The 18340-nt window shown below is 50.9% G+C and overlaps 1 protein-coding gene across 1 annotated transcript in view; it reads right to left on the bottom strand.

Annotated features, from left to right (window-relative positions):
* LOC138831483 (fibulin-5) overlaps positions 1 to 17045 on the bottom strand; it is a 69961-nt gene extending 52916 nt beyond the window's left edge. Inside the window, exons 1-4 of the mRNA XM_070028544.1 lie at positions 16590 to 17045; positions 12332 to 12386; positions 9435 to 9486; positions 5887 to 6165 (exon numbers count right to left, since the gene is read on the bottom strand). Of these exons, the coding sequence (XP_069884645.1) occupies positions 5887 to 6165; positions 9435 to 9486; positions 12332 to 12386; positions 16590 to 16606 (403 nt within the window). The 5' untranslated portion in view covers positions 16607 to 17045. The remainder of the gene's footprint in view (positions 1 to 5886; positions 6166 to 9434; positions 9487 to 12331; positions 12387 to 16589) is intronic.
* Positions 17046 to 18340: the final 1295 nt, after the last annotated feature.

Below are 18340 nucleotides of genomic sequence, written 5' to 3'. Positions count from 1 at the left end.
CAGCCCAGGCAGACATATCCCCTAAGAGTCTTATCTCCAAACTGACCAGCAAAAAGCTATCAGTAAAGGTGTGGCTCAAGTGGTAGAGTTCTAGCCTTGAGTGACAAACCCAAGGAAGAGTTCAGGCCCTGAGTCCCAGCCCCAGTACTGGCATTAAATAAATAAATAGCCATTCTTCTAACAGATCCAAGCAATATGAGAATATATATATATATGCTTTTTTATAAAAAAAAAAGTTTCTCTCTTTCCTTAAACACAACCCTGTGCAAGCATCAGTGGCTGGACAAGGGCTTTGTCACTTCAGGTGTGGTCCCAACTGTAGCAACATCATATCACCTGGGAGCTTAGGAGAAAGAACCTCAGGGTCTACCCCACACCCCTGCTGCGGGGCTCTGCCTTTCCCCGGGGGGGGGGCTTCCTGGGGGGCCTCTCATGCTGAGGCCACCATGGAATCACTAGCAACCCCAACTCCTGCAGCTCAAGTGTGGCGAGCAGCTGGGCCGAGAACAGCAGGATTAGCCCAAAGGAGGTGTGCCCTTGGGAGTCAGAGAGGACAAAATGGTACGAGGAGACTTGAAATCAGGAAAGCAATAGTTACAAAAACTAACTTAGGAAGCCCTTGCCACTAGCCAGCCTCTAAATGGGACAATGGACATGTATCACCCCTAGTTCATTCTCAAAATATCACATTGAGGTTGGCACTATAATCCCTGGCTATAGATGGCAAAAACTGAGGTTCAGGGATCATTGACTGCTTGTCTACCACTGCAGCCCATGACAGGGTAAAGGCTGAAACCTGGAGCCGGGGGGCGGGACGGGGGAGGAGGCCCATGGACAAGCATGCTGGTGCCCAGTTCAAGGTCCTCTGAGCAAAGCCCAGTGCAGACCCCCAGCCTCTGTCCTGGGTGCCCTTCCCTCAGCAGGCCTGCTTGGCTCCAGAGTTCTCAGCACCAAGGAGCCCTCTTCACACATTTTCCCCCCGTGGTGTCAGGCTGAGGCTTGGGTTTCAAGTTACAGCCCAAACTGGAGGTCTGGATTAAAAATGTGAAAAAGTCAGAAAGAAAACCGTGAATGCTTGAATTCCGCCATTCCTCCCTTGTTTGGGCTAACCGCAGGCTGGCCACACCGAGGCTGAGGTTTCTCGGTGCTCCTGGCCTTGTCCTAGCCACTTGGAATAAATGCCAACCCTGGGCTAACTTCCCGCGGCTCTATTTCACAACCTAAATAAACCAAGCTCTGCTGGCATCTTGAAGCAGATTCTGAGTGAGGTCTCTGAAAAGTGGACATGTCTGAGACCAGGGACCATCATCTCTGTAGATACTGAAAGAATCAAGTCCTCAGGACATTTTCAGACTTTCTTAGGATTCTCGGATCTCAAGACGTCCTCCACAAATCTTTCGCAGGAACAGACCTCAGACCCTGAGCAAGGTATTTTCATGCTATTTATGGGGTAGGCATTGTTATCCCTAAGTTACAGATGAAGAAACAGAGACCTGGAAAGGAAGTAGGCAAACCAAGATGAGAATCAAGACCTGTCTGACTTCTAAGTTCTGGGCCTTTCTACTCCCAGGGCCTTCCGATTTTTGCCTTTTTCTTCTACCATCTTAGAAACTTAGAAGCTGCCTGGCATTTCAGCTGCTGTGTGGGCTCATCTCCTTTCCTTGACCACGAGCCCCGGACACAGCCCTGTGGCTGTGCCCTTCTGTGCCTAGGCCAAAGCCTGGCATCCAGGAGGTGCTCTGTGAACACCAGTTGACTAAATCTTGGCTGACTTTTATGAAAAATAACTCAAGAGAAGACCTCAAACCAACTTCACCCATCTTCTGAAAGGATCCATATGTTTTGTTCTCTGCCTGCCTGGGCATCCTCATCAATGACAAAAATCCCAGCAGGTGAGAGATTAAAGATGCTGCTTCTCATTTCAACATTGAGCTGGGCACTGATGGGCCACACCTGCAATCCTAGCTGGTCAGAAGTCTGAGTTTTGATGATCCAAAGCCACTCCAAGCAAACAAATCCTGGAGACTTTTCTCTCCAATTAACCAGCAAAAAAAGTCTAGAACTGAGCCGGGCACCAGTGGCTCATGACTGTAATCTTAGCTACTCAGGAAGTTTGAGGATCGCAGTTCAAAGCCAGCCCAGGCAAGAAAAGTCCATGAGATGCTTATCTCCAAGAAACCACCAGACAACCAGAAGTAGCACTGTGGCTCAAGTGGTAGAGTGCTTGCCTTGAGCTGAAGAGCTGAGGGACAGCTCCCAGGCCCAGAGTTCAAGCCCTATGACCAACAAAAAAAGTCTAGAACTGGAGGTGTGGTTCAAGTGGTAGAGCGCTAAGCCTTAAATAAATAAAAAAAAAAACTAAGCAAGAGCAAGAGGCTCTGAGTTCAAGCCCTAGTACACACACACACACACACACACACACACTCAGAAATGTCCAGACAAATTCTTACTCGAGTAGCACAGCTCTAGTAAAACAGCTTTCTCAGCTCCGAAACACCTCCCAGGACTTAAGTTTCTGGTGGAGTCCCTGAACTTACCACTGAGCCAAGTCAATTAGCAAAGTGGGACTTGGAATGTCCACCCAGAGGGATGACGTGATTAGCCCCTGAGGGGAGACTCAGGGAGAGACCAACATCCGCTGCATTCAGGAGCTGCATTCAGAGGCAGCATGCATGACAGGAAGGTTTCTGAAGATGTCCAGACCTGAGCTACTGCAATCATGCAGCTACTCTCCTTCTCCCCTTCGGCTCAACCTCATCAGCCCTCGGCCCGCTGCTCTGGGCTGGCTGGCTATGGGACTGGTTTGGAACTCGCGGGGTGTGTTTGATTCTGGTTTGGTCAGGGTCTGGGCTGGTGACTCTCCCCTCCAGCGGCACTTTCCTCCCTGCCCGTTCACCATGCCTGTGTGGGCCCATATTCCATCCAGCTCTACTCTCAAGCCAACCTGGCAGTTTCTTTTTTTCTTTCTTCTTTTGTGCCAGGGCTTGAACTGGGCACTGTCTTTGAGCCTCTCTGTGCTCAATGCGAGTGCTCTACCACTTCAGCCACAGCGCCACTTTGGCTTTTTCTGTTTTTGTGGTAGTGAGGGATCTAGCCCAGGGCTTCACGCATGGAGGCAAGCGCTCTACCACTAAATCACATTCCCAGCCCTCAAGCTGCCAGTGTCTCGATGCCACAAAACACTATTGGCTCATGGCTGTAGTTCCTGGATCACTAATCCCCCTGGTCCATGTGTCCTGAGTGATCCAGCTTCATCCCTAAAGGTTTGTAGACTCAAATTTTGGTCCAGAGAGGGCAGAGTTTAGGGAGACCCAAAGCTGAGAAACTAAAAGGACAGTCAGAGGTACTGGAGACCCAGGGTTCTACTCAGCACAGGATGTAATCTAATTTGGACACCAGAGAGGAAACATCTTCCTTGAAAGTGAGTCCCAACCCAACAAAAGAGTGCAGTGGTGCATGCCTGTCATCCGAGCTCAGGGGCAAGTGCTTTCCCCCATCTCTTCTTTCGCTGGACCCCTTCACCCGACCTCTCACAATGCCTCAGTGAGGCATCTGTAAGTCAGGAAGCCGCGGGGTGGAGTGGAGGGAAGTCAGAAAGAACTCGGGACTTATGAATGCATAATACTAGACTTTTTGGAAATGGATGGGCGAGCAGCCAGGTCTCTCCAGGGTTCCCAGATTGTACTCTGCTTACAAAAGGGCTATTATGAACAGCTCGGCATCTCAGGGTGACAGGTTCAGAACCACAAATAGCATGACATCACAGGGACCAGGAATGAATGCTTTCCCAGCCATGTTCTCATTGTCAAGGGCTTTGAAACCCTGGGAGGAGGGGGGGAGGGGGGACACCCCGCGGAGCCTCAAGGCAGTTCTTCCATATTCTGCAAAAGGGGCTGATGGGATATCTCAAGACATCAGCCAGAGGTGCCTACATCATGACCACCTGAGAACCCTCACCCCCCAAAGTTGAAACACCCCCAAATTGTCACTTACTGGCACATGAGCACACAGAGGCTGGTCACGGGGCCTGTCTGAGCCAGATGCATCCCCTCCTTGTTCTCCTTTCTGTGCTTCTTGGGGGGTTGCTTATTTCTTTGGGGATCATGTCATCTGGTCAGGAACTACAATCTGCTAGTTGAGCCAGCTTGACTCAAATCCTACCTGGATAATTGCCCAATTGTTGAAGTGCTCATTACCTTTCCATTAAATGAAGAGGCTGACATTAAAGATTGCTTTCCAAGTTCCTTCCAGTGACTGTGGTGCTGCCGCTGTTATAAGGAACTCGGGTACTGCCTTCCCCCACAGCTTGACTGTGTCCTGCACATACAGCTTTCCCTTTGCTGACTGGACTATCCCCCTTCAACACACACACACACACACACACACACACACACACGCACGCACGCACGCACACACACGCAAGCACACACACACATGCACACACACGCACACACATGCACACACATGCACACGCACGCACATGCACACGCACGCACGCACACACCATGTCCCCTGGAGCCAGTGCAGAAGAGTAGTTGCAGTGCAGCAGAAGGTTAAACTTTGGCATATCTAGTTTTCCCTTGTGACTCTGAAGGATACCTCTTTGCAGATTACTCACATAGAAAAACCTGATTCCCATGAAGTACAAGAGACGTTACAGATGACACTGCCCACAGCCCCAACACCCCAGTACCCCCAAATCAACAACACTGCACTAGGCAGCCTAATGTTCTCCCCATACTCTGATGAACTTCAATTTGTATTCATTTCATCCCCTTCTTTGAAATTTTCTATTTCTTGTGCCTGCTTTGGACTCCTCAGACCATTGAAGGATAAGAGGATTTGCATGTCATTTGGAAATGTCCTCAAATGGGGATCCAGGCTCAAAGGGCTTTGGCACACAGGGCTTGTGATCAAAGGTATGCACTGACTTCACTCTGGAGCAGCTCCCTCTGTCTGGAGCTGGTTTCAAGGATTTGATCCAGCTTCAGCCAAAGGGACCATGACTCCACGACCGCCCTGGACAATACAACCCAAGGCTCTGGAGGCCACTGCTTACACCCTTGCCAGTTTGGGGCTTGGAGCACATGGTGTCTATTTTTCCCTCCAGGGATCCCATCAGCAAGACTCCTTTTAGCCGTAAGCGCATCAGTTCCAGCTGCAGGAGCCTACTTTCCTTCCAGAACAGGTGCTGGACCTCTAGGCTTCCATTGTAGGAATACATTTTCCAGACAACACACTGGAGGCAGGGCCCAGCACCTTCCCAGACCTCTTTGAGATCTCTGTGATCTGGAAAGATCACTAAGTCTGACCTGATAAATTTATTATTTGAGAACACAGGGGCTTGATTTTTTTGTAGGGGGGGGGGAACAGTTGTGGGGCTTGAACTCTGGGCCTGGGCGCTGTCCCTCAGCTCTTCCGCTCAAGGCAAGCACTCTACCACTTGAGCTACAAGACCACTTCCAGTTTTCTGGTGGTTAATTGGAGTCTCACAGACTGTCCTGCCCAGGGTGGCTTTGAACCATCATCTTCAGACCTCAGCCTCCTGAGTAGCTAGGATTCCAGGTGTGAGCCACCAGTGCCCAGCGAAGAGCTTGGTTTTTAAAAAAATATATCCATGATAAATAGATAATAGAGATAGACAGGAAGTCAACAGGAAGAAAAGAAGAGACAAATGAGCTATCTGGGAACTCTGAAGAAAGCAGCAAGCTCAAGTCCTGAGAGGAAGTGGTTAACCCAGAAATAGGGCGGAGGGGTACGATAATGGCGGAAAGCAGGTGTTGTTTCTCAGGGACATTGGTTGCATGACAGCGAATTCACATGTTGGGGAGACAGGCTAGAGCCCCAGCACACACTGGAGAGGGACGAGGGGCACTGGGTACTCACCCACACACTGGTTGCCTTCATCCATCTGGTATCCAAAGCGGCAGACAAGGGGCCTTGAAATCGTAGGGTAGTTGGACGCGGCCCCAGCGGAGGCCGCTGCAGAGGACACTGGGGGCGCCGCTGCTGGGTATGGACCTGAGTAGGGCGTCGAATAGGGATTGGAGTAGGGTCCGCGGTACACCGGGTTGGTTCGCGGGATGCATAAATAGCCCCCGTTCTGGTTGACACACATCATGTCTCCTCGGCAGGCCTCGGGGATGGTCCGGCATTCATCAATATCTGCAAAGCCACGGGCAAGATGAGCGCTCACGGCACCGTAATCAGAGCTTCGAACCAACAGACATGAAGGCCCCAAACACAGTTCACCAGTTCACCAGCACTGGCTCCAGCCAGCCCCGGGCTCAGTGCTGGCAGATCTTCCCAACTGAACATGCCACCCCAACAGAAACACTTCATGCGCCTCCATTCTGATTTTGCCCACATACACAGAAACCTCAACAGCCACTCACTTCCTTCTTTCCTCTAGATAGACCCCCGAGAAACTCAAATGAAGTGTCTTCTTTCACCTTACATGCCCATTGAGAGTAATAGCCACTCTCAGCCTTGTGCTGGTGGCTCAAGCCTGTAATCCTAGCTACTTAGGAGGCTGAGATCTGAGGATCACAGTTCAAAGCCAGCCTGGGCAGGAAAGTCTGTGAGACTCTTATCTCCAATAAACCAACAGAAAACCAGAAGTGGTGCTGTGGCTCAAGTGGTAGAGTGCTTACCTTGAGCTGAAGAGCTGAGGGACAGCACCCAAGTCCACAGTTCAAGCCCCACAACCAACAACAACAACAAAAAACCAAGAGTAATAATGGACACTCTCAATTTGCATAGATGGCAACTAACAGTAAACATGAATATATAACCATTAAACCGGTTTATCTGTGGACATAGAAACACATGTCTGCACGTATGCTCTGAAAACACAGGGATATGCCTAAGACATTCCTAGTCCAAACCACGACTGGGCAGTGGAGCAAGAGACCTCGGTGTCAAGATAGTCAAGGCTGGGACTCACTGGACATTATGTAGAAAATGAACTACACAACTTATGGAGTGGGAGGGAAACACTGAGAAAGAACAAGAGATGCCGAAGAAGAGATAGATTCTTTACCTGACTTACACGTAACCCCTCTGTACATCACCTTTAGAATAACCATAAAACTATTTTTTTTTAAAGACAGACAAGGCTCGGCTCAGAGCTAATGTTTTGCCAAGAAAGCAGAGCCTTGAAATCAGTCCACACTGTGCCGGCAAGTAGGTCCACCACACTGGCACTCAGCTCGTGCAGCCATGCTATGAGGGGGGTGTGCTGGGGTGGGGAGGCGGGCAACTCTGGCTTCAGTGAGCAGCGTCCTGGCTCCAGATGCTGGGCCCTGCCGCCAGCCTCGAAGTCTGCCCTGTGTGGAACTGGAGCCCGGGGAGCTGGGAGCGGCCTAGATCCTGACAGCTCCCACGCCATCTCCTCCGAGAAACTCATGCCAACCCCTAACTTGGGAAAGGGAATGCCAAGGCTCAGAGTGCAGCAGCCTGTTTTCTAGTTAACACCATGGGCTAGAAGAGAAGGCTGCTGCCCTCTTTGTTCTCCACACATCCTCAAGTCAAAGTACTTCACGGTCAGTCTGGCCTGAGCCCAGATTTCCAAGAACAAGGTTTTCTTCCTCACTCTTCAAATTATCTGTCTGCTCTCTGGATCTGAGCTGATGTGGGCTCAGAGAATGCAGAGAATTTGACCTAAGTCAAATATAATAGAAGTTAACTATTAGGGCTAGGAATGTGGCATAATGGTAGAATGCTTGCCTAGCATGCATGAAAGCCCTGGGTTTGATTCCTCAGTACCACATAAACAGAAAACACTGGAAGTGGTGCTGTGGCTCAAGTCGTAGAATGCTAGCCTTGAGCAAAAAGAAGCTCAGGGACAGTGCTCAGGCCCTGAGATCAAGTCTCAGAACTAGCAAAAAGAAGAAGAAGAAGGAGGAGGAGGAGGAGAAGGAGGAGGAGAAGGAGAAGGAGGAGGAGGAGGAGGAGGAGGAGGAGGAGGAGGAGGAGGAGGAGGAGGAGGACGAGGACGAGGACGAGGACGAGGACGAGGACGAGGACGAGGACGAGGAGGAGGAGGAGGAGGAGGAGGAGGAGGAGGAGGAGGAGGAGGAGGAGGAGGAGAAGAAGTTGTTAACTATTACCCCAATATGGGGCTCAGGCAGAACAAGAGGCTAACTTGGTGTTTCCATGTAGCCTGGGCTCCATCTACAGCATGCTTTCCTATACTGTGAGCTTCCTTTCCATCCCTAGTCTTTGCTTATGCTGTTCTTTTCACCCAGAATGCCATTTCTTGAGGTCAGCCCTCTATCACTCTGGAGAGTCTGGAGGCTCCAGTAGGAGAACACAGCTACCGAATATCCTTCACTGAAGAATGGTCCACTGACTACAAAGCTTTAGGAGAGACATGCCTGGAACAGTAATGGGGAGAGCGGACATCCAGCCAAACAATTAGATCAGCCAAGTCAACCCTGGTGGTCAGTGAGATGACATGTCACAGCCAGATAGTTGGCCTCATAGCCTCCATCACTCCTCACGGACCCTAGACATCAAGTATGACTCTTTCCTCTTCTTTCCCAGGGACCATTGCCATTACTTCCTCTTGGCGATGGATTTGTTCCACCAACCTGTCACATTTGCTATGTCTACATCTCCCACTAGAGGGCGTGCTAAGAGAATGCCTTCCTCAAAGTACCTCTTCCTCTATCCTTGCTACCTTGTGAATGCATTGTATTACTTGAGGGAAAGAGACTAAGCAGCTGTGGGAATTCTGTTTATTAATCCACTGGCCTTGATGTGGAGAGTTCATCCTAAATTAGCTGGGGGGGGAGGGGCAGAGCAGGAGCAGCCTAGTCACATGAATCCTTCAAGGTAGAAGAAGAGGCAGGACTGGTTGGAAATACCACAATTGAAAAAGGAAGGCCTTGAGAAACGAGAGCCACTTAACGTGTTGGCTTTGAGGATGGAAGAGAAAGTCATCAGCCAAGGAATAAGGACAGCTTCTAGAAACTGGGAGTGGCCATCAGCTGACAGCCTGCAAGGAAATGACCTCAATCCCATAACTGCTAGGAAGGGAACTCTGCCAACAGCTCTCATGAGCAAGAAAAGAGGCTCCCCTTGGGCCTCCCAAAAGAAGCTCAGCCCGCTGACATTTTCAGGTTAGCCTGATAGAACGATGCTGAGCTTCTGATCTAGAAAACTCTCTGGTCTTAAGTGTGCAAGGTTTAAGCTACTGTGCACAGCACCCCTAGGGATGGAAAACTTACTGAGGGCAGGGACCAGTCAATTCATAGTGCTTAGCCTGATGTTCATAGAAAGAGTGATCGATTAGAGGACATGGTTGGACCTCAGTCATTCATTCCATGCTCTTCCATACATAAGGATTGGATAATAGCTGAGGAAGAAGCAGCAGAGCCCTGGGCTGTCACGAACAACGCCACCCTGGGGAGGATGGGAGAGGCACATACCTAAACACTGTCCAGACTGGCGATCCAGGTCAAAGCCGTTAGTGCACTGTTGCTGCAGGAAGGAGAGAGAAGGAAAAGGCAAGGTCATTTGACTGGCAAATGTCTCCCTGGCTGTACACAAAGCTCCATGGCAGAAAGGTTGGGAAGTGGGATAAAGAATGTCTTTCCTAATACCAATGCCTGTATTACAATTCCTCTTTAGAACTATTGTCTTACACTCATTTTACACTGGCATTACTTTAAGAATCCTGTCGCATTGTTTCAAGATACCCCCAATTTTAGCAATTTTTTTTGTCAGTTGTGAGACTAGAACTTTGGGCCCATCCCTGAGCTTTTGTGCTCAAGGCTAGTGCTCTACCACTTGAGCCACAGCTCACTTCTAGTTTTCTTGTGGTTAGTTGGAGAAAAGAATCTCATGGATTTTGCTACCCAGCCTGCCTCTGAACTGCAATCCTCAGATTTCAGCCTTCTAGGATAACAAGAGTGAGCCACCAGTGTCTGGCCCCTTTCTCAATTCTTATTGGGCTTGTTGATGCTTCGAGTATGAGGAGCAATATCAAGTATGAGGAGCAATAGCAATCACGTCTGCTATGCATGCTGTAGTATACCCCATCCTCACCCCCTTCCTGGAATGGGTAAGATAGCTTATCCATTAAGGGGTAGGGTATCTGTTTGTGACAGTATTGGGAATTTGAACTCTGGGCTTTGTGCTTGCTAAACAGGCACTATGCACCTTTTACACTGGATTTTTTTAGATCAGGTCATGCTGCTAAGGCATGTTCCTGGACTGTGATCCACCTATTTTGGCCTTCCTTTCATAGCTGGGATGACAGTAGTACATGGCCACACCCAGTTTCTTACTCTGAGATGGAGGCTCAGTCTGAGATGGACTTTTCTGGCTATTGCTGGCCTAGAACCATAATCCTCCCAATCCCAGCCTCCCGAAGGCAGATATGCACCATCACACTAGGTGTATAGAATAAAAAGGGGTCTCGTGAAATTACCTGCCAGTGATAGCCTCAAACTGTATTTGGCCTCAGATATAACCTGTATATACTGTAAAAATAATTTCCCCTATGAATTTCTCTTAAGTCTTAATCCTGTCCAGAGGGAAAAAAACCTTCCACGGAAGACCTAGCTTATTTTCTCAGAAAAGTAGGAAGTCTGATCAAGGCACATTGTGTACAGCTACGGCCATGAACCCCCTTGTACAACTAATAGATGCTAATATAAAGTGTGTGGGAAAAGATTGAAGAGATTCCTCCATTTCAGTTTCAGCAAGACAATGTGCACAAAGATGCTTCTGGAAAGAGCTATCTCTAGGTGATCCCAGAGGACTGTGGGCTTTACATACAACTTCAATGACAGTTTTATGCACTGCAAAAAAAAAAAAAAAAAAGATATGTCGAGGCAGACAATCAGAGGATCTCTGAGAAGCTTCTCGAGCGTGGCTTTTCATGGAAAGTACCAGGTACCTGTGGACGTGCACTCTCACCCCTGGCCATAGCTCTGGCTCCAGAGTTGGGCTTCCCTGAGCTGTGGGTTGGTTTGTATGGATGCTGGACTTGCCTGCACTCTTAACAAGAACGCAGGGGTCCCGCAGCCTTGGGGTAAAGGACACAGAACAAAAGAGCCAGGAGGCTGTGCCATAAAGTGTAGGAGACCCAGGCTGAAGCAATGCAGTGCAGGAGTGGGGTCAAGTGCACTGGTCTGCCTAGCTTCCAGTTCTCACTGTAGCCCCTACTCACTGTGGAACTTGTCTGTGCCTCAGTCTCCCCACTGTTAGTACTTACTTCCAAGCAATTGCAAAGGCTAAATGTCTTTTTTTGTGTCTGAGACTGGGTCTCGAACTCAGTACCTGATGTTTTCACTCACTGGCTGGTGCTCTGCCAACTGAGCCACGCCTCCAAGCCCAAATGTCTAAGTATTTATGAAAATGCCTCAATGGAGCACGCAGTGATCCTCATCAGGACCCACAGGGCTCAGGACCACCGTCAGGATGAGAAGATTCCAAAGCCCTCCGAGATTTCCTCTCCTCAATGACATGCATAGACTTCAAAATGTGTGTGTGTGTGTGTGTGTGTGTGTGTGTGTGTGTGTGTGTTGTGTAGCACAAAACTTAGTTGTCACACAACCCTGTGGCTTTGCAAAGCCTGGAATGCTACAGTTTTCTCTCAGGTCCTCCCAAGTCTAACCTCATCTGTCCCTTCCATACTCCATCCAGGGGTCTTTGCTCAGGGTGTTTCTCCCCCCCCCCCCCCACGCCATGTGCCATGTCTGGTGCTCTCCTTTTCCTCTCCTACACATAAGACTGGGGCATGTGACAAACAGGAGCCTCAGATGCTGTTATCTCAAGGTGTAGGGTCCCCCAACACTACCACACATTTGCTTAGCATTTCTGCAGCCATCACCTGATTAGTCTTGGGTTAGCTGGGCTCCAATGGCTCACACCTGTAATTCTAGCTATTCAGGAGGTTGAGATCTGAGGATTGCAGTTCAAAGCCAGCCTGGGCAGGAAAGTCTGTGAGTCTCTTATCTCCAATTAACCACCAGAAAACCGGAAGTAGTGCTGTGGCTCAAGTGGTAGACCTCTGGCCTTGTGCTGGAGAGCTCAGGGACAGTGCCCAGACCCAGAGTTCAAGCTTCATGACTGACAAAGAAGAAAAATCTTGGGTTGGATGTCAGGATAATGCCCTTTGTAACCTGCAGCAGACTCAGCCTCCCTGGGCCTCGGCTACAATCTCCAGAAGGAAGACCTCCAACGAAGCAAACATGAAGTTCTCCAACCCCCACCCCGATCTCCGCAGTCCTGCAACGCTAAAGTGCATGGTGCACAGCCCCACTGTCTCACTCTACTTTCTTACCATCCTTCCTGGGAACTTTTTAAACAGTCTTACCTGTGCATTCCCAGGACTTGGAAGACAGAGAGCCAGGAGAGTAGCAGTGAGTATTCTGTGGAAAATGAGAAATGGTGTGTGAATCCCAAGATCCATACAGGGGGAGGGGGGGAGGGGGAGGGGGGCGTGGAGCTCACCCGGCCTGGGCCTCTCTGTGGTGACCTTCCCATGTACTTGGAGACAGGGATAGGTATGCTCCTGACCCCCGCCCCCCACCAGCCCAAACCAGGCTGGCATCTTCTTCTACTTGCTTCATATAGGGGAGGCTGACTTAGATCATACTTTTTTTTCAGTACTAGAGCTTAAACTCAGGATTTTGTGCTTATAAAGCAGATGTTCCTCTGCTGAGACACTTCTCAGCTCTTTATGTTATTTTTTAAATTTTTTATTATTTTTTAACTGTTATTATAAAGGTGATATGCTGAGGGGTTAGTTTCATAAGTCAGGTGATGATACATTCTTTTTGGACGATGTCACCCCTTCCCTCATTCTCTTCCCAGTTTTCTCTGGTTATTTTTAAGAAAGGGTCTTTTTCCTCAGCTGAACTGGACCATAGTCCTCCTATTTGCATTGAGAGCACAGATGTGCCTCACTGAATCCAACTGTTGGTTGAAATAGTCTTGAGGCCTTTTTGGCTGGGACTAGCCTAAAATCCTCCTGATCGCTGCTTCTTAAATAGATAGGAGGACAGACAAGAGTCACTGCACTTGACTTAAATCACATTTTCAAATGCAAAAATGAGTCAAAGCCCACACTGCTGTAGGATTTTCTTCACAGTAACACACTGACCTTGGTCTTTCTTGCGTATGCAGGAAGACTTGCCTGAACTCAGAACATCTTTATTCTGAAAACAGAGCCAGGGAGCCGCCATCCTCCAGCCAAGTAAGGGGAGGAACTTCGATGAAGCCATTTAGCCAGAGCCCAGAAGCCCATACAAGTGAGATTCTCCCGGAAAGAAACTGGCTCAAACGGCCCAGGCCCCCAACCCTGGCCCTAGCATGTGACCTACAGAAACCGCCCCACCAGAGGTGGCAGACTGGGGAACCTGCACAGCCCCAAGAAGAAGAAATGCAATAGGAAACAGCAGGAGGGGCTGAGACACCAGCCACTCATCAGCCATGAAACCTCTCTGCTCCTGCCTGTGATCCACCCTTTATCATTGCCCTGCTGTCATCAGATAAAGCCAGGGTCACCAGTACGATTTAGACATACAAAGTCTTTCCCACTTGAGCCACATCAGAGGTGCTCTCTTGCTTTAGTCATTTTCAGATGGGCAGTCTTGGTTTTGCCCAGGATTGTCATCCATCATGATTCTCCTACATATACACTTCCCCGATAACTGGGATCCAGGAACATGCCACCACACCTGGCTCTTTTGTCGAGATGAGGCTCACACTAACTCTTTGCCCAGGCTGGCCTCCACCCACAATCCTCCTGATCTCCATCTCTTGAGAAGCTGCGATGAAAGGTTTAAAGTGGAAATGTTGATGTAATACAACATGGAAATGTGGGCATGGTGTGGCATGCTTGAGTCCCAGCTGCGTGGGCCTAGAGTTCAAAGACATCTTGAGGAACATAGAAAGAAGCTCATCTCAACAGAAAAGGAAAGGAAAGCTCTGTGTGTGTGTGTGTGTGTGTGTATGTGTGTGTGTGTGTGTGTGTGTGTGTGTGTGTGTGTGTGAGGGAGGTTAACAACATGTATGAACCTTGACATGATGTTAAGTGACTCTCTCTCTCTCTCTCTCTCACACACACACACACACACACACAGTGTAGAAGCCCAGCATCAATGACTCACTCCTGCAATCCTAGCTACCCAGAAGGCTGAGATCTGAGGATCACCGTTTGAAGCCAGCCGAAGCAGGAAAGTCTGTGGGACTCTTATCTCCAATTCACCACTAAAAAGCCAGATGTAGAACTGTGGCTCTAGTGGTAGAGCACAAAATTGAGCAAAAAAAGCTAAGTGACAACACCTAGGCCATGAGTTCAAGCCCCAGTACCAGTACAAAAACAACATAAAACAAAAACAATGAACGTAGAAGTCCACCCATAGGAGGTCCTAGAGCGGTGAAACTTAAAGAGACAGAGGGTAGACAGGTGGTAGACAGGTGGTAGCCAAGTCTGGGGGGATGAGCAGGGGGAGTGGTTGCTTAACGACTCCAGAGCTTCAGTTTTGCAAGATGCAGTTTTGGACCACAGCTGCACAGCAATGTGAATGCACCATAACAACACGGAATGGACACTTAGCAACAGTGACAATGAAAGAAATCTGAAGTCTAGGCAAATGCATTAAGTGCTCATAGGATCCAGCACAAACTTTCCTGAGCAGCTTCTGCACACAGTGAGGACCCTAGACCAAAGAGCTACAAAACGGAGACCCTGTCACTAGAGCTAACCGGTCTGCCATGTGACTCAATAATGCTGTCGGCTTTGCTAAGGCTATGGATGCAGTCAAGTCAGGGAAGGCGTCCTTGCACAGCTGATCTGTTTCAGCTGTTTCAGCCAAGCCGTGGACCTAGTACCCATTACTACCACCTGCACTAGGGCTTTCCAATCCTTCCTTCTTTACAGTGAATCTGTAGATTACAACGCTCGTGCATACCCATGACACAGGACCCAGATAAAACAGCCATCTGGGGACACAGGGAACCCCAACTTAAGGTGACATCCCAGGAGAACAGGCCTGCAAGCCCACATTCTTCATTCTCCGTCCGGAGAGGGAAGACCCTAAGTGGCTACAAGTCTGCACTTCAGCTAAGCTGTCTGCCTGAGCCAGGTTCTCGAACACTGCAGACAGCTCTGACCTTATAAAGCGCAGAGCCAAATCCGAGGGCTTTTTGATATTCGCAACAGCCAGATTTATATCTGGAAGGAATGAAAGAACAATAACCCAATTTATTTTCCAGTCTGTATATTATGAATTTCAATGTTTTCCTGTTTCTTCCCGTGAAGTTCTCTTTCGGGTGGTTATAAAATCCTGTCTCGTTTATGTTGGAGACAGAACAGGCTGACTGCGGGCCGGGGACTTCAAGAACCGGTGGAAAAGGCCTGTTCCCCGCCCCCACTCCCTCACTTGACTCTTGCTCCCCATTTCCTTTGGCTAGAAGCAGCCCCCAGACAGGCAAGCCCCAAGCCCAACCTCCTGGAAGAGCTGCGGCTGGATCTTGGGGCCCAAATAAGCTCCAGGCAAACGGAGAGAGTTTCCAAAAGGAAATTATATGCAAGAAGTCAGCCCACAGCATCCTGAATGGCTGACCTTGTCATTTCAAAAAACAAAACACAAACAAACCTAGAAAACTCAAAAAAAAAACAAAACCTGAACCAACTATATAAATGCCGGAGTGGGAAGAGATGAAATATTTCTAAGTGCTCCCTGAGACTCTGCAATCCAGGTGTCTCCATCCAGTCCAGGTCGTGTGGACCATTCTGCAACGTAAGGAAAGCCCAGAGAGCCACCAAGGGTCAAGGCTGCCCGCGGTGTGGGGGTGCTGAGCCCCAATCCAGGGTGACAATCGGTGCAGTTTAGCCTTTAGCATGGAGACAGCCCCTCACCAATGCCCCCCCTCACACACCCATAGTTAATTTTGAATAAAGAACTGAATTGCGTTGTCAAGAGTTGGCTGGATAGAGACCCGAGTGGATGTCCTCGCTTGCAGGGTTTAAGGATTCTTTCGCTGGCCATTTCTGCAAAGAGCGAGACGTTGGCTTCCACGCATCTCTGTCTGCAGTGCCCACTTTTCATTGGCTCGAAACTTCTGGGTCCCATGCCCTTGGCGAAGGCCACACAGACACAAGGCAGGAGCAGCCCAGATGTTCAGCTTGTCCGGTGCGCCCGGGCGGCAGCCAGGCGAGCGCTGGGGACCCGGGGCTCGGCTCCCACCCCGCGGGGTCAACACGGGAAGTCCAGTCCCTCGCCCAAGGGCGCACAAAGCCGGGGCGCTTTCCCGAAAAGAAAAGAGGAAGACGCAAAGCACGGGGGGGGGGTCGTTCTTTCTTTTTCCCCCTGTCCCCCTGCCGATCGCTCTCAGCGCTTGGGTTAGCACATCCCCACTCCCAACCCCGGGGCAGCTTCTAAGGAACGGTGTCCCCGCATCCCGGGCTCCTGCCCGTCCCCGTCCCCGGCGCGGCCCTGAAGCCCAGCCATCCCCGTTTTCCACCCACCAGCGCTTGGGGGGTTGTTTTCGCTGTGTTTTTCAAGCAAGCTCTGCAGAACTGCAGAGCCGGGTGCGGGAAGGGCCAGGCCGGCCCCGGAACCCACCTTCTCAACGCCGGCATGTCCCAGCTGCAGGCGCGCGCGCGCGCGGCGGCGAGGCGAGAGGTGGTTGGCTCGCGGCGGGCCCGCCGGGGGGAATCCGCGCTCGGCTCCGGCGCTCCGGCGCTCGGCTCTCCGGCGGGGCTAGCGGCGGAGCTCGCGGGCGATCTGATCCCACCGGGGCCTCGCGAGCGGGCGGCGGCCAGGCCGGGCCAGGGGGTGGATGGGGGGGGGCGCGCCGGGGTGCTGGGAGCCACCGAGTCCCCGGGAGCGAGCACCTGGTTTCGCTTAGCCCTCGTCAGTAATTCAGCATTAGACCAATTGAAGCAGGAATGTTAAAAATGAACACTTCATTTTCTAAGTATGTTAAACAATGCAAATGGGGGCCTCCGTCTGGACGCAGCTGGTTCAGATTACCGCGCGCACCAACTGGCTAGACTCCTCTCGCCACAATCTTGGGGCGTCTGCCAGGGCCGAGGGCTCGCGCTGGGAGGGCGGGGAGCACCTCGGCTGCCGGCGGGCGACGGGGCGGGGGAGGCTGGGGGCGGGGGACCCCGGCTTCGCCCCGGGGCGGGGCGGGGCCGGGCCGTGCGCTCGCCCGTCCCCGCGCGGGACTCGAACTCAGCCCCGGCGCCGCTCGCCGCGGCCAGGCTGGGGCCGAGTGACGAGGAGACACTGTAGGTGCGCACGCGGAGGGGCGAGCCGGGGCTGGAGGACGGGCGGGGGGGGGGGGTCCTCACCGGGACCCAGACCCGGGTGAGGTCGCCCCTCCTCCCTGGTCCGCACCCCTGGCATCTCCCCGGCGTCGGCCTGCTTCCGTGCAGAAGGGTCTTTTTACCAAGAAGAAGGTGATCCGGAGACCAGAGAAACGCGCAGAGTGGCCGGCAACGCGGAGGAGCCGTGCTGAATCCTTCACACTCTGTTACGCTGGTGGCTTACAGTTTTTCCCTCCCTCCCTTCATTCTCTTCTTCCCTTCCTTCCTTCTTCCCTTCCTTTCTTCCTTCCTTCCTTCCTCTTTCCTTCCTTCCTTCCTCTTTCCTTCCTTCCTCTTTCCTTCCTCTTTCCTTCCTGCCTCCTTCTTCCCTCCTTTCCTTCCTTCCTCCTCCCTGCTTTCCTACCTCCCTCCCTTCCCTTCTTTCCTTCCTTCCTTCTTCCCTTCCTCCCTCCCTTCCTTACTCTTCCTTCCTTCCTCTCTCCCTTCCTCTTTCCTTCCTTCCTCCCTCCCTTCCTTCCTTCTTCTCCCTTCCTTCCTTCCTCTTTCCTTCCTGCCTCCTTCCTTCTTCCCTCCTTTCCTTCCTTCCTGCCTCCTTCCTTCTTCCCTTCCTTCCTCCACCCTCCTTTCCTCCCTCCCTCCCTGTTTTTTCTTTTTAAAGTATGGGAACCCCCTTGTCAAGTGCAGTCGTACCATTGGCACTGTTCTATAGAAGATGCCAGCAGTTTGGTTGGGGTCCAGCCTTTCCCCTTTCCCCTTTCCCGAGGGCATCTTATCCTGGGCCGCTGGGAAATGCCCTGTGCCCCCTGCATCTCCCTGCAGTAGGAGTTGCCTCCTTTTCGAGGAGGTGAGGTGGGAGAGGTTGGGCAAGTCCCCCTGCTCACACAGCTGCCCATCCCACGGATGGGCAGCTTTAATCTAGTCTTCGAATTTGTTTTTAAGTAGCTGCACAAAGGAGTTGCCATTCAACAGAAGCAGGTTACTGTACAGAGCCTCTGGATCAATGTCACCCCTTTAACCTCCACACCCACTACTCCCACCCGC

The sequence above is a fragment of the Dipodomys merriami genome, unplaced genomic scaffold (assembly GCF_024711535.1).
Source record: "Dipodomys merriami isolate MVZ:Mamm:240054 unplaced genomic scaffold, mDipMer1.0.p SCAF_198, whole genome shotgun sequence".
NCBI lineage: Eukaryota > Metazoa > Chordata > Mammalia > Rodentia > Heteromyidae > Dipodomys > Dipodomys merriami.
This window is presented reverse-complemented; position numbering and strand designations above follow the sequence as displayed.